Raw genomic sequence first — 14,617 nt, 5'->3', positions numbered from 1 at the left:
CTTCCAAATTCTTTCTATGAAGCCAGCATTACCTTGATTCCAAAACCAGACAGAGACCCCACTAAAAAGGAGAACTATAGACCAATTTCCCTGATGAACACGGATGCAAAAACCCTCAACAAGGTATTAGCCAAATGGCTCCAACAATACATTACAAAAATTATTCACCAGGACCAAGTGGGATTTATACCTGGGATGCAGGGCTGGTTCAATATCTGCAAAACAATTAACATGATTCATCACATCAATTAAAAAAGGACAAGAACCATATGACCCTCTCAATAGATGCAGAAAAAGCATTTGACAAAATACAGCATCATTTCTTGATCAAAACCCACAAGAAAGTAGGGATAGAAGGATCATACCTCGAGATCATAAAAGGTGTATATGAACGACCCAACATTAAATCATCCTCAATGAGGAAAAACTGAGAGCTTTCCACCTAAGGTCAGGAACAAGACAGGGATGTCTACTTTCGCCACTGTTATTCAACATAGTGTTGGAAGTCTTAGCCTCTGCAATCAGACAACACAAAGAAATAAAGGGCATCCAAATCAGCCAGGAGGAGGTCAAACTTTCACTCTTCCCATTTGACACAATACTGTATATGGAAAACCCTAAAGATTCCACCAAACAACTGCTAGAACTGATTCATGAATTCAGCAAAGTTGCAGGATATAAAATCAATGCACAGAAATTGGTTTCATTCCTATTCACCAACAATGAAACAACAGAAAGAGAAATCAAGGAATCAATCCCATTTACAATTGCACCAAAACCCATAAAATACCTAGGAATAAATTTAACCCAAGAGGTGAAAACTCTACACACTGAAAACTATAGGAAGCTTATGAAAAAATTGAAGAAGACACCAAAAAATGGAAAAATGTTCCATGCTCCTGGATAGGAAGAACAAATATTGTTAAAATGTAGATACTACCCAAAGCAATCTACACATTCAATGCAATCCCTATCAAAATTAAACCAGCATTCTGCACAGAACTAGAACAAATAATCCTAAAATTTGTATGGAACCAAAAAAGACCCCGAATAGCCAAAGCAATCTTGAAAAAGAAAACCAAAGCAGGAGGCATCACAATCCTGGACTTCAAGCTATACTACAAAGCTGTAACTATCAAGACAGTATGGTACTGACAAAAGAACAGACACTCAGATCAATGGAACAGAAGAGAGAACCCAGAAATGGACCCACAAATGTATGGCCAACTAATCTTTGACAAAGCAGGAAAGAATATCCAATGGAATAAAGACAGTCTCTTCAGCAAGTGGTGCTGGGAAACCTGGACAGCGACATGCAGGAGAATGAACCTGGACCACTTTCTTACACCATACACAAAACTAAACTCAAAATGGGTGGAAGACCTAAATGTAAGACAGGAAGCCATCAAAATCCTAGAGGAGAAAGCAGGCAAAAACCTCTCTGACCTTGGCTGCAACAACTTCTTACTCAACATGTCTCCGGAGGCAAGGGAAACAAAAGCAAAAATGAACTACTGGGGCCTCATCAAAATAAAAAGCTTCTGCACAGCCAAGAAAACAACCAGCAAAACTAAAAGGTAATCGACAGAATGGGAGAAGATATTTGCAAATGACATATCAGATAAAGGGTTAGGATCCAAAATCTATAAAGAACTTATCAACCTCAACACCCAAAAAACAGATAATCCAGTGAAGAAATGGGCAAAAGACATGAATAGACACTCCTCCAAGGAAGACATCCAGATGGCCAACCGACAAATGAAAAAATGCTCAACATCACTCATCATCAGGGAAATACAAATCAAAACCACAATGAGATACCACCTCACACCTGTCAGAATGGCTAACATTAACAACTCAGGCAACAACAGATGTTGGTGAGGATGCGGAGAAAGAGATCTCTTTTGCATTGTTGGTGGGAATGCAAGCTAGTGCAGCCACTCTGGAAAACGGTATGGAGGTTCCTCAAAAAACTAAAAATAGAACTACCCTATGACCCAGCAATTGCACTACTAGGTATTTTCCAAGGGATACAGGTGTGCTGTTTCAAAGGGACACATGGACCCCCATGTTTATAGCAACAGTATCAACAATAGCCAAAGCACGGAAAGATCTCAGATGTCCATCGATGGATGAATGGATAAAGATGTGGGGTGTGTGTGTGTGTGTACCCACACATATATATATACATACACACACACACACACACACACACACACACACACACACAATGGACTATTACTCGGCAATCAAAAAGAATGAAATCTTGCCATTTGCAACTATGTGGATGGAACTCGAGGGTATTATGCTAAGCAAAATTAGTCCATCAGAGAAAGACAAATATCATATGACTTTACTCATATGAGGGCTTTAAGAGACAAAACAGATGAATATTATGGAAGGGAAACAAAAATAATATAAAAACAGGGAGGGGGACAAAACATAAGAGACTCTTAAATATGGAGAACAGACAGAGGGTTACTGGAGGGGTTGTGGGAGGGGTGATGGGCTAAATGGGTAAGGGGCATTAAGGAATCTACTCCTGAAATCATTGTTGCACTATATGCTAACTAATTTGGATGTAAATTTTAAAAAATAAAATTAAAAAATTTTTTCAAAAAAATAAAATAAAATTTAAAATATCATTCCATAAAAATTATGTACTAAAGATATACACCTCTCAAAATGAAGTTAGAAATCAGATTTACCATTACCATTATAAACAATATGTAATGAAATGGCAAAAAGCTGAAAAAATAAAGGTAGGACATAAGAAACAACTTCCCAATAGATTACAGGAAAGCCTACTGTGAGAAACTTCTTAAAAGGATTCAGTAAACAATCATCTGTCTGGGCAGATAGGATCCTTTGATTACTTGGAAATCATTTGCATTTCAAATCAACAAGTAAAATCACCCACCAATGAAGTACACAAACACATTCTGCCAAAACCTTCTCTCCACTAACATCTTATCATTACTATGCTGAAAGCCAATGACAATGCAGATAACCCAGATCTAGGTCAGGGATTCTTTTTACTGCAGGTGAGTTACTGAACAACTCTCAAAGGGCAGGAGAAACAGGCCCTTCCTTCTTACCTTTACCATGAACGTAAAGTCTGTTAGAGCTGGGGAATACACGGCCCCACCAGCACATGGGCCCATGATGAGAGAAATCTGAGGGACGACTCCAGATGCCATGACGTTCCTCTGCCAAAAGAGAAAGATAAGGCATCTTGTTACAGAGGTGTTCATTGCACTAACTGCAGAAAAATAAAGGCAATAATAAAATTACATTTGGCTTTTAGTCACAGAAATTCTATCCTGGAGGCAAGAGACCTAATCAGTACAGTTTCTTCCAGAATTATATATGTGCAATTTCTCCACATAACAGGTGGGATTATTGGCATATTAATTTCTGGGGCAAATACCCTCTCTCCCCTCCCTGACAGTAGTTTCCCAAAAGCTCCAACAAGACATGAGCTCGGAGTGACTCCCATCAATTTCACCCCAGCCCCAAACACACCTCAAGCCCAGCACCCCTACCTTCACAAAGCTGGCTGAAAAAATGAATGAAAGCCTTAGGCAGGATGTACAAAGCCAACACTTACCCTGGAGCCATGACCTCTAGTTGGAGTCCCTTCACACCAACCACAGAGGGTACCCAGCAGTTAGAAGGCAAGGTTAAGAAGCAGGTGCAACTTTACTCTCTGTCTTCAATGTCTGCCCACCTCTAGACAGGGTATATGGGGAAAGGGAGGTAGCTGAAGCCAGAAAGTTTCAATGGGGGAAAAGGTATGCAAAGGGCCAAGCCTCAGGCCACCGCTGGGAATGATTCCTTGCCCAACTCCCAACTGTTTTCCTTCCCCTCAGCTCCATCAGCATAAGAGAAGCATGTCCACTTTTAGCCATGTCTAGGCTCTGAACCCAATTTTTATAAATCATAGGACATAGCTGAGAATAGCACAAAAAGCCATCTAATAGAGAGGATTCTGGGAAGATGGCAGAGCAGAAAGCACCAGGAATCTGTCTTCACCTAGACAACACCTGGACTGACATAATCTATGTGAAAAAACTTTTTGAAACTCTAGAGTCTATAGAAGGCTTCCAACTCCCAGAGGAAACTTTGGGGAATAAACTACAGTTAATTTCGGTCAATTTTAGCTCTTAGCACAACAGCAGCTACTCATCCTCTGCCCCCTTAGCCACAAGGCAGGCAGAGGTAAACATACTCCTGGAGCAGCTTACACAGAGCTTTCAAAAAGAGCCCAGGTAGACAAAAAGCACTCTGTCCTCCAAAAATCATGGATTGCCCACTGCTGAGATTCTGATTACACAAATGTAGTTAGAAAGGACGGTGGCCACTGTGGTTCTACCTCCCTACCTCATTGCTGCAAGCCCCTGTCATTCCAGCTCAACATCCCTAATCATTAGGGAAATACAAATCATAACTAGAATGAGGTATCACAGGGGCACCTGGGTGGTTCAGGCAGTTAAGTGTCCAACTTTGGCTCAGGTCACGATCTCATGGTTCGTGGGTTCGAGCCCCGCATCGAGCTCTGTGCTGTAGTTTAGAGCCTGGAGCCTGCTTCAGATTCTGTGTCTCTCCCTCTCTCTGCCCCTCCCCCACCCACTCACTCGCACTCTCTCTCTCAAAAATAAACATTAAAAAGAAAAAATTTTTTAGAAGGTTGTGTTGTAGGTACCACAACAGAAACACTGGGATAGCTACTATCAAACAGAAAACAAGTAATGTTGGCAAGGATTTGGAGAAATTGGAACCTTTGCAAACTGCTGGTGGGAATGTAAAATGGTACAGCCACTGTGGAAAACAGCACAGAGGTTCCTCAAAAATTTAAAAATTACCATGTGATCCAGAAATTCCACTTATAGCAATATACCAGAAAGAATGGAAACCAGGGTCTCAAAGACATATTTGTATTGTTTTTTTGTTTTGTTTTTAGAATTTATTCCGTCACTTGAACCAATGTAAGAAACAAATTTTATTTTGAGAGAGATATGTGCATGAGCAGGGGAGGGGGAGGGGGAGAGGGAGAGGGAGAGAGAGAATCTCAAACAAGCTCCACACCCAGCATGGAGATGGTCACCGTAAGGGAGAGAGATGCTTAACCGACTGAGTCACCCAGGCACCCCTCAAAGAGATATTTGTACACCTATATTCATAGCAGCATTACTCACAATAACTGAAACACAGAAGCAACCCACTGCCCATCAATGGATGAATGAATAAACAAAATGTGATATGTACATACAACGGAGTATTATTTAGCCTTAAAAAGAAAAAACTTGGGGCGCCTGGGTGGCGCAGTCGGTTAAGCGTCCGACTTCAGCCAGGTCACGATCTCGCGGTCCGTGAGTTCGAGCCCCGCGTCGGGCTCTGGGCTGATGGCTCGGAGCCTGGAGCCTGTTTCCGATTCTGTGTCTCCCTCTCTCTCTGCCCCTCCCCCGTTCATGCTCTGTCTCTCTCTGTCCCAAAAATAAATAAAAAACGTTGAAAAAAAAAATTTTTTTTTAAAAATTTAAAAAAAATAAATAAAAAAATAAAAAAAAAAAAGAAAAAACTTGCTACAACATGGATAAACATTGAGGACATTATACTAAATAAGCCATTCACAAAGACACAAATAAATACAATATTATTTCACTTATATAAGGTACTTAGTCAAAATCATACTGACAAAGTGGAAGACTGATTACCAGGGACCTGGGGGAGGGAATAACAGGGGAAACTGCTTAAAGGGTATAGAGTTCCAGTTTGGTTTTGTTTGTTTGTTTTTGTAATCTCTATACCCAATGTGGGGCTTGAACTCACAACCCCAAGGATCAAGAATCACATGTTCTTCCAACTGAGCCAGCCAGGCACTCCTAGAGTTCCAGTTTTGCAAGATGAAAAGAGTTACCCAGATGAATACTGGTGACAGTTGCACAACATTATGGATGTATTTACTACCAGTGAATGTACACTTAATAATGGTTAAATTGGTAAATTTCAAGTGTATTTTACAACAATAAAAAAAGTTGAAAAAGTTGTCTATACTATGCAAAAAAATATCAAGGTACACAGGTGAACTTCCAGCTATGACAGAGTGAATAGTTTAGAAAACTCTCCTCCAAAACAACAACTATAAAACTGGTAAGAATTATCAAAAACAAACATTTGAAGGCTTAGGAACCCAACCAAATATTAACAACTTGAGAAGTGTTTATTGATTTAAAGTAAAAAAACAAAAACAAAAAAACTGCTAAACTTGAGCTAAGAGCAGTAGCATTCTTAACTCAGGCTGCTACCACTGCCCAAACTAGCTCAATGTCCTTCAGGGTAAAAGAAAATAATACCAGATGGTAATTAAAATCCACAAGAAGCAGGTAACATCATGTGATTAAATATATAATACTGTATAAATATAGTTCTGTCTTGATACTTTAAAAGATTATATAAAGCCATAATTTTAAATAACATAAACCTAGCAGCAAAGTGTTAATAAGAAAACAAAGGGGGGTAAAATGGAGCTATATCAGATCAAAGATCCTATATTTTACCAGAATTAAGTCAGTTTTCATTTGAAGTAGACTGTGATCAATTAAGATACATATTGTAACCCTTAGAGCAAACACCCATTAACTCAACATAGTTTTGTTTTGTTTTGTTTAAGTCAGAGGAATTAGAAAGGTATACTAAAAATATGTGCGTAACATGGAAGAACTGGAGTGACATCATAGAAGATGCTAGAACAAGAAGTTCTAAGAATCTATGCCTCTAACCCACTATTGAGCTAGCAGGAACTGTCTGAATCAACTATTTTGGAACCCTAGAGTGTAGTGGAACCATCCCTCCCCCACCCCTGCAACCCCTTGTGAGGGGATTGGCAGCCTATGTTCCTACTGCAGCTAGCTGGTGTCAGAGTAAGCAATAAGAACCCTGTCCTCCAAAACTCAGTTATGTGTACTGATTACTGATCATGGTTTTTGATCAATATGGGACCAGCAGAGAGGCTGGCAACTGTTTGAACCCTGACAGATTCAAGTAGCTCCCTGGCTGAGATGGGATTTAAAGAGACAGTTTCTCTTCTGGGAGCCAGACTTTTAAGGAAATCTTTGTCAGCTGACGGACTGCCAGAATCTTCAGTGACCACACTAAACATGTAACATATTTTGCAAAAACAGTTCAGAAAGTCACAAATGGATAGGTTCAGCCCCCAAGAAGCAAAACTCTGTAGTCTCTAATAAGTGAATTAGATTTCCAACATTACCAGAAATACACATAATTTCCAGTACTCAACAAAGAAATTACCAAACACATAAACAGGCTACTATGGGCCATTCACAGGAAAAAAAAAAAAACATTGCTGAGGAAGCTAAAACATTGGAACTGTCAAAGATGTTACAGCAATGGTCTTAAATGGTCAATGCGCTAAAGGAAATCATGAGGGGGGAAAAAAGGGAAATCAGCAAAACCATGACAAAATGAGTGTGCCAGTAAAGAGACAGAAATAAAAAGAAACCAAACAGTAATTCCGAAGCTGAAAAGAACAAGACCTGAAATTAAAAGCTTACTAGAAGGGTTCAACAGCAGACTTCAACAAGCAAAAGAAAAATTCAGACAACTTGAAGACACTGAAACTATTCAGTCTAAGGAGCAGCTAGGCAAACAATGAAGAATAATGAACAGCCTAAGGAATCTGTAAGGATGCATGACATGTACCAACATACACATTACAGTTATCTCAGAGGAAGAGGCAAAAGATTTCAAGAAATAATGGCTGAAAACTTCCCAGATTTGATGAAAGATGTGAATATACACATCCAAAAATCTCTGAATTTCCATGCAGATAGGATGAAGTCAGATCCACAACAAACTCACATTACATTCAAACTGCTGAAACCTAAACACAAGGAGAGGAATTTGAGGGCAACTAGAGGAAGCAACTTGTCACATACAAGAAATCTTCAATAAAATTAACAGTTTACTTCTCACCAGAAACCATAGAGTCCAGGGGTGCCTCAGTGGCTCAGTCACTAAGCATACAACTTTGATTTAAGCTCAGGTCATGATCTCACAGTTCATGAGTTCAAGCCCTGCATTGGGCTCTATGCTGACAGTGCAGAGCCTGCTAGGGATTCTCTCTCTCCCTCTATCTCTCTGCCCCTTCCCTACTTGTGCTCACTCACTCTCTCTCAAAAATAAACTTAAAAAAAAAAAAAAAGAAATCATAGAGTCCAGTGGGATATTATAGTCTCAAAAGGAAAAAGAAAACTGTCAAATATATCCAGCAAAACTATCCTTTCAGAATAAAGGAAAAATTAAGACATTTCCAGACAAAAGCTGAAGGTTGTTTACAGTAGACATACAAGAAATGCTACAGGTCCTTCAGCCTGAAATGAAAGGACCATAGTAAATACCCTGACGTCATGAGAAAAAATAAACACTAGTAAATGTAATTTCCTAAGTAAACATAAAAGGCAGTGTTATTTTGGTACTTTGGTTTGATTTGTAACATCTTCCTTCTTCCTAAGGTATTTAAAAAGCAAATGCACAAAACAAAAATATAAATCTGTTTGGGTACACAACATATAAAAATATAACTTATGGTAACAACATGGAGAAGGAATAGAGATGTATAAAAGCAGAACTTTCACATACTATTGAAGCTAAACTAGTATTATTCAAACAAAATTGCTGTAAATTTAAGGTGATAATTTTAATTCCCTAGGTAATTACTAGGGGAAGAATGATGAAAATGAAAGAAGTGAATCCAAATGGCACACTTAAAAAAATGACACTAAAGATTAATAGAGGACCTGAGGAACAAAAGAACGTAACACAGAGAATAGGTAAATAGCAGAAATAAACCCTTTATTAGTAATCATATTAAATGTAAATGGATTAAATTCCTCTATTAATATAGATTAGATTTAAATTTAGTTTTTAAAAAATAAATAAATGCAAGTAAAATAAAAATCTAGTTTTTTTTTTTTAATTTTTTTTTTCAACGTTTATTTATTTATTTTTGGGACAGAGAGAGACAGAGCATGAACGGGGGAAGGGCAGAGAGAGAGGGAGACACAGAATCGGAAACAGGCTCCAGGCTCCGAGCCATCAGCCCAGAGCCCGACGCGGGGCTCGAACCCACGGACCGCGAGATCGTGACCTGGCTGAAGTCGGACGCTTAACCGACTGCGCCACCCAGGCGCCCCTAAAAATCTAGTTTTTGATGGTAATATAGGAAAATCCTCAACTCACCCCCTCCCAACACCACAGTGAGTCTACAGCTACATATGGAACAATTTCCTCTAAGGGAAAAAAAAAAACACACATAAAGGCTAAATGAGTGACAACTACACAGAAGAAAACTACACATAGGCAGATATGAGAGACTGAGGCACACTAGCACCATAAACTCCACCCCACCTCTGGCACAGTGTCCCACAACCTAGGAAGGAACTCAAAACCTGGACCTTCTCCCTCAGGAACAAAGAGTTAGAACCCCAAATTGAGAATCCCAAACTTTTAGGATAAACACCTGAGAGATATGCCCCCAAAACACCTAACTTTTAACTTACCAGGGCTCATGTCCTGAGACCCACAAGACTGAAGCTATCTGGAAAACCACTTTTGAAGGGTGGCTTACACCCTCAAACTCACCCCAAAGCACAACTCAAAGGCAGCAAATTGCACCCAGACTTACAGTGAAGGTGGCTCACATGCTTATATAAAAGCATCAGCCTGAGGGGCAAACGCACACACACACACACACACACACACACACACACACACACACACATCTAGGAGCCTGCCTGAACACTCAACAGGAATGGAGGCTGAGGGGACACCATCCTTGTGGTCTCTTTGCCATGCTCCAGAACACCGGCGTCTCCCAGAAGGCAGCTCTTGAATACACCTGGTGCCCCAATTTTTGCAGGGGCCATCTAGGGGACCGCTCTTGCTTACTTGGTTCTGGAGGCCAGAGGACCTTACATTCCTGGTCTCATGGGACTGTAATAATTGGTGTGACCCAGAAAGGAGCTCACACCATTGAGGACCCTAATTTGTAATTGTTTCTAGGGGACACCTCTACATCACCTGACTCTGATGGCCAGTAGGACTTAGACTCCTAGGATCTGCAGGACTGTAACCAAGGAGAAAAAGCTCTTAAACAGCCATAACCTACAATGCACTATAAGGAGCAATAGACCCAGGAACTGTCTGTGAAGGAGGACTGTTAGTTCATCATCATGACTGCAGTTGTAGGGCAGACTTTTTTTTAATTAGGGATGTATCTTGGGGCCAACTGTAATCCTTTCCAGAGACCTCAAAGGGCAGGCAGTATCTTTGCACTCAACCTCTAACAGGCTCCAGTTTACCACTGTCCCCTGGAGGAGAGCTTTTACACGTTTACTAATCCTTCTCAAACTCCTCCAAAAAAACAGAAGAGAGGGGAATTCTTCCAGACTCATTTTACAAGATCAGAATTACCCTGATAGCAAAACCAAAGATGACAGAAAAAAAGAATTACAGACCAATACTCTTGATAAACACAGATGCAAAAACACTCAAAATATTAACAAACCTGATTCAACAATACATTAAAAATATATACCATGATCAAAGTGGGATTTATTCAAGGGATACAAGCTTGGTTTAACATCTACAGTCAGTCACCAGCATATACCACATTAACAAAATGAAGAATAAAAATCATGATCATCAGAACAGAGGCAGAAAAATTTTGACATTTGATAAAATTCAACATCCATTTAAGATAAAATCTCTCAACAAAACAGGTATACAGAGAACATACCTCAACATAATAAAGGCCACGTATAACAAGCCAACAGCTAACATCATACTGAATGGTGAAAAGCTAAAATCAATTCCTCTTAGATCAGCAACAAGAAAGATGCCCATTCTCACCATTTTTATGCAACATAGTGCTAAAGTCCTAACCAGAGCAAGTAGTTATACACACACACACACACACACACACCATCCTAATTGGAAATAAAACTATTTGCAGATGACATATTTTATATAGATATAGATATATAGATAAAGATATAAACACTGAACCCTCTAGTGGGTCAAGGTATCAGTGGAAGCAGCCGAGTGGTAGAAGGAGCCATTACAGAAGCTGAAGTTGCCTATTAAGCTGATCAAGATGACAACCTCCCAAAAGCACAGAGACTTTGTGACAGAGCCCATGGGGGAAAAGCCAGTGGGGAGCCAGCAGAGACTGGTGAAGTCTTGGGCAAGAAGCTGGAGAAAAGGGGCTTTGACAAGGCCTATGTGGTCCTTGGCCAGTTTCTCGTGCTAAGGAAAGATGAAGATCTCTTCCAAGAATGGCTAAAGGACACATGCAGTGCCAAGGCCAGACAGTCCCAGGACTGCTTAGGTGCCTTCAAGAGTGGTGTGACGCCTTATTGTGAGGCTCTCTGGGGAGCCCCCAGCCCCAAGGCGCAGCATTGAGTCTCAGAGTTTACAGCCATGTAGGGACTCCTCCCCTGTCCTCTACAAAGTAAGAGATTTCTGTTGTACTCAACCTCTGCTATACTTCAAAATCTTTTGGAAGTTCTCTCCCCCTCCGGAAATTCTCCCTCTTGCATGAGTCTCGCTTTTCCTTCCCTGCCAGTTTCATGTCAACAATTCTCAGCCTCTTCCAGTGGATTCCTGACCCCTCCCAGACCTCCCATTCCGACCTCCACCTCTGGTCTGTTTTATGTTCTTTGGTTCCTTTCTTAGCAGAACAGTCACTGTCCTTAAAAAGTTTTTTAAATCAGGGGCGCCTGGGTGGCGCAGTCGGTTAAGCGTCCGACTTCAGCCAGGTCACGATCTCGCGGCCCGTGAGTTCGAGCCCCGCGTCAGGCTCTGAGCCGATGGCTCGGAGCCTGGAGCCTGTTTCCGATTCTGTGTCTCCCTCTCTCTCTGCCCCTCCCCTGTTCATGCTCTGTCTCTCTCTGTCCCAAAAATAAATTAAAAAACGTTGAAAAAAAAAAAAAATTTTTTTTAAAAAAATTAAAAAAAAAAAAGTTTTTTAAATCAATAAAATCAGTGGCCTTCAAAAAAAACAATAAATAAATCCTAAAACTGAAAGGTTCTACCAAAAAACACTATTAGAATAAATTCAGTAAAGTTGCAGGACACAAAAATCTGCTGCATCTCTACACATTAATAGGTATTAGAAAAAATAACAATAATCCCATTTACAATTACATCAATAAAAAATAAAATACCTGGGCACCTGAGTGGCTCAGTTGGTTGAGCATCTGACTTCAGTTTAGGTCATGATCTCGTGGCTCCTGAGTTCAAGCCCCATGTTGGACTCTGTGCTAAAAGCTCAGAGCCTGAGCCTGCTTTGTATTCTGTGTCTCCCTTTCTCTCTGCCCCTCTCTTACTCATGTGTGCATGCTTTCTCTCTCTCTCTCTCAAAAATAAACATTAAAAAAATAATAAAATACCCAAGAATAAATTTAACCAAGGATCTATATGCTGAAGCCTCAAAACATTAATAGAAGAAACTGATGAAAACACAAATGGAAAGATATTCTATAGTTATAGATGGAAAGAACAAATTGTCCATACTACCCAAAAGCAATATGTACATTCAGTGCAATCCCTTATCAAAATTCCAATGGCACTTTTTTTAGAAACAAAAACAAAGAATCCTAAAATTTCTATGAAACTTTAAAAGATCCAAAATAGGGCACCAAAACCCATTAAATACCTAGGAATAAATCTAACCAAAGAAGTAAAAAATCTACACACTGAAAACTATATAGGAAGCTTATGAAAAAATTGAAGAAGACACCAAAAAATGGAAAAATGTTCCATGCTCCTGGATAGGAAGAACAAATATTGTTAAAACGTAGATACTACCCAAAGCAATCTACACATTCAATGCAATCCCTATCAAAATTAAACCAGCATTCTGCACAGAACTAGAACAAATAATCCTAAAATTTGTATGGAACCAAAAAAGACCCCGAATAGCCAAAGCAATCTTGAAAAAGAAAACCAAAGCAGGAGGCATCACAATCCTGGACTTCAAGCTATACTACAAAGCTGTAACTATCAAGACAGTATGGTACTGACAAAAGAACAGACACTCAGATCAATGGAACAGAAGAGAGAACCCAGAAATGGACCCACAAATGTATGGCCAACTAATCTTTGACAAAGCAGGAAAGAATATCCAATGGAATAAAGACAGTCTCTTCAGCAAGTGGTGCTGGGAAACCTGGACAGCGACATGCAGGAGAATGAACCTGGACCACTTTCTTACACCATACACAAAACTAAACTCAAAATGGGTGGAAGACCTAAATGTAAGACAGGAAGCCATCAAAATCCTAGAGGAGAAAGCAGGCAAAAACCTCTCTGACCTTGGCCGCAGCAACTTCTTACTCAACATGTCTCCGGAGGCAAGGGAAACAAAAGCAAAAATGAACTACTGGGGCCTCATCAAAATAAAAAGCTTCTGCACAGCCAAGAAAACAACCAGCAAAACTAAAAGGTAATCGACAGAATGGGAGAAGATATTTGCAAATGACATATCAGATAAAGGGTTAGGATCCAAAATCTATAAAGAACTTATCAACCTCAACACCCAAAAAACAGATAATCCAGTGAAGAAATGGACAAAAGACATGAATAGACACTCCTCCAAGGAAGACATCCAGATGGCCAACCGACAAATGAAAAAATGCTCAACATCACTCATCATCAGGGAAATACAAATCAAAACCACAATGAGATACCACCTCACACCTGTCAGAATGGCTAACATTAACAACTCAGGCAACAACAGATGTTGGTGAGGATGCGGAGAAAGAGATCTCTTTTGCATTGTTGGTGGGAATGCAAGCTAGTGCAGCCACTCTGAAAAATGGTATGGAGGTTCCTCAAAAAACTAAAAATAGAACTACCCTATGACCCAGCAATTGCACTACTAGGTATTTTCCAAGGGATACAGGTGTGCTGTTTCAAAGGGACACATGGACCCCCATGTTTATAGCAACAGTATCAACAATAGCCAAAGCATGGAAAGAGCCCAAATGTCCATCGATGGATGAATGGATAAAGAAGATGTGTGTGTGTGTGTGTGTGTGTATATATATATATATATATATATACACACACACACACACACACATATATACAATGAAGTATATGTGTGTATATATATATATATATATATACACACACACACATACACACACACATATATACACACAATGGAGTATTACTCGGCAATCAAAAAGAATGAAATCTTGCCATTTGCAACTACGTGGATGAACTCGAGGGTATTATGCTAAGTGAATTTAGTCAGTCAGAGAAAGATAAATATCATATGACTTCACTCATATGAGGACTTTAGGAGACAAAACAGATGAACATAAGGGAAGGGAAACAAAAATAATATAAAAACAGGGAGGGGTACAAAACAGAAGAGACTCATAAATATGGAGAACAAATAGAGGGTTACTGGAGGGGTGGTGGGAGTGGGGGATGGGCTAAATGGTAAGGGGCACCAAGGAATCTACTCCTGAAATCATTGTTGCACTATTTGCTAATTTGGATGTAAATTTTAATAAATAAAAAA

The 14,617-nt window shown here is 39.8% G+C and overlaps 1 protein-coding gene and 1 pseudogene across 3 annotated transcripts in view; one reads left to right on the top strand and one right to left on the bottom strand.

Annotated features, from left to right (window-relative positions):
• The window catches only part of PCCB (propionyl-CoA carboxylase subunit beta), a 97,346-nt gene that overhangs the window by 57,507 nt on the left and 25,222 nt on the right, over positions 1-14,617 (bottom strand). For all 3 annotated transcript variants that reach the window (XM_058732375.1, XM_058732376.1, XM_058732374.1), the window contains one exon: positions 3,099-3,209. In XM_058732375.1, coding sequence (XP_058588358.1) covers positions 3,099-3,209 — 111 coding nt within the window. The remainder of the gene's footprint in view (positions 1-3,098; positions 3,210-14,617) is intronic.
• Positions 11,177-11,444, top strand: LOC131513043 (barrier-to-autointegration factor-like; annotated as a pseudogene).

This window comes from Neofelis nebulosa, chromosome 5 (assembly GCF_028018385.1).
Source record: "Neofelis nebulosa isolate mNeoNeb1 chromosome 5, mNeoNeb1.pri, whole genome shotgun sequence".
Taxonomy (NCBI): domain Eukaryota; kingdom Metazoa; phylum Chordata; class Mammalia; order Carnivora; family Felidae; genus Neofelis; species Neofelis nebulosa.
The sequence above is the reverse complement of the archived record's forward strand: the minus strand, read 5'-3'. Positions and strand labels throughout refer to the sequence as shown.